At 25.3% G+C, this 1,655-nt stretch overlaps 1 protein-coding gene across 1 annotated transcript; it reads right to left on the bottom strand.

Annotated features, from left to right (window-relative positions):
- Positions 1 to 687: 687 nt before the first annotated feature.
- On the bottom strand, positions 688 to 1,364 carry LOC136091189 (uncharacterized). Its single transcript, XM_065818212.1, has 2 exons — positions 1,113 to 1,364; positions 688 to 900 (listed from the first exon to the last, which is right to left on the bottom strand). The coding sequence occupies exons 1-2, from the start codon at positions 1,275 to 1,277 to the stop codon at positions 760 to 762; spliced, it is 306 nt and encodes a 101-aa protein (XP_065674284.1). The 5' UTR covers positions 1,278 to 1,364; the 3' UTR covers positions 688 to 759.
- Positions 1,365 to 1,655: the final 291 nt, after the last annotated feature.

Genomic DNA, 1,655 nt, shown 5'->3' with positions numbered 1-1,655 from the left:
TATATATATATATTGTTATTATTATTATTGAAATTTTAAATTTTTTTGATATAAATACGATTATTTTAAATATAAGTACAAACCTAAATAATTTATGAACGCACATACAAACAAAACAAAATTGGTTAATGTAATTTTTTTCAAAAAGTTCTTTTTTTTATCTCGAAAACATATAAATTAGGTTTCCTCTTGTCACTTAATCAATGATGAAAACAAATTAAAAAATAGCGAAATCAGAAATCAATTTAACATTTATTGTCACCAAACCTAGATATTAACCGTAAAGGTTTATTGTATTGATCAAAAAATCTCTTAATAAACTCTTTAATAGTATCCTGTTGAAAATAAGTTATATATAGTCAATAGATTTCAGGAATGTAATGCAAAACACTTTGAAAACATTGAAGCCATGATTGAAAGTTTTTAAGTAATTTTAAAGCAAACTCATTTGAGGTCTTCAGCATCTAAGTCACGTGTTCTGTTAAATAGAAATAATATATTGCAAAAATGTTAAATAAGGTAATGCTCTGACAAAAGATATTAGGGAACACATTGTTAAAAGATAAACGTAGAGATAAAGATAAAAAAAAAAGATAAAGACAAAGAGACTTTATATAATGCAATTATATGTTTAAAAATTATATATTTACTAGTTTAGTTTGTCTGAACAAAATGACTCACCGTGGAGCTCTCTAGATCATCATTCTGATCTTTGGCTCCATTCCTTGTACTTTTTATACGATTGACACGCTCACGTATTTATTTGATTTGACGTTCATGCTCATCTTTTTTACTGTCTTTAACAATTGTCTTTTGTCTGGTCCCTAATCCTATAACTGCTGCTGCCTCCATTTCAAGAGCTTCCATATTTTTGCGTCTTTTTTCACATAGCTTTCGAACCTTAAAAATATTTTAAATTTAATTTAAACAAAGTTTGGAATTCATCTTTTTTTTTTTTAAATCAGAAACTTCAAATAATAAACTAAATATTACTCATTAAACAAGAAAGAAAAATACGCTATACGCATCAAAATAGAACACAATAATAATACTAGGACAAAATTGGCAGCTGAAAAAGCGTAAAATACAAAAAAAGAAAAACATATTTATACCAATTCCTCTTGCCGTTCCTGTTCTCGATTTATTTTTTTAGCAATTAATGTCTGTTCTCTCATAAGTACATTAAACACATCTTTTTTTTTATTTTCTGATCTCTCAGCAGCTTTTTTATCAACAGTTTTTTCTCGTTTTATTCCACCACCAGGCAAAGACGACATTTTTATTTAATTAATTAATCAATTACTTTTTTTGGTTTCACTTCCGGTTCTTTCTCAATAACTAAATCTTTTGTAAGCGTTTTAACCGGCTCTAACAAAAGACAACATTTATAAAAATAATCAAAATGTAATTAATTTAATTAACCATTAATTAGTAACTAACACAAGCAATTACATACCGTAAATAAAATAACACAAGCAATTACAAGCCGTAAATAAAATAACGAAATCAAAACTCTTCAAACTTCATCATAAATGATAATTTGTTTATCTTAATGAAATGAAAATTTTTGCTTATAATTTTTTTTTCTTTAAAAAAAGTGTAACAAACGTTTATAAAAAGATTCTTAAATACTTTACTCAATTTTATACTTTAAT

Source organism: Hydra vulgaris, chromosome 14, assembly GCF_038396675.1.
Source record: "Hydra vulgaris chromosome 14, alternate assembly HydraT2T_AEP".
Classification (NCBI taxonomy): domain Eukaryota; kingdom Metazoa; phylum Cnidaria; class Hydrozoa; order Anthoathecata; family Hydridae; genus Hydra; species Hydra vulgaris.
Note: the sequence above shows the minus strand (reverse complement) of the source record. Positions and strands in the feature narration are given on the sequence as shown.

Coding starts and splice junctions, on each gene's coding strand:
- LOC136091189 (XM_065818212.1), bottom strand. CDS start 1,277: ATGTCGTCTTTGCCTGGTGGTGGAATAAAACGAGAAAAAACTGTTGAT. Junction 901..1,112: donor AGGAACGGCAAGAGGAATTG/GTATAAATATGT, acceptor AATATTTTTAAG/GTTCGAAAGCTATGTGAAAA.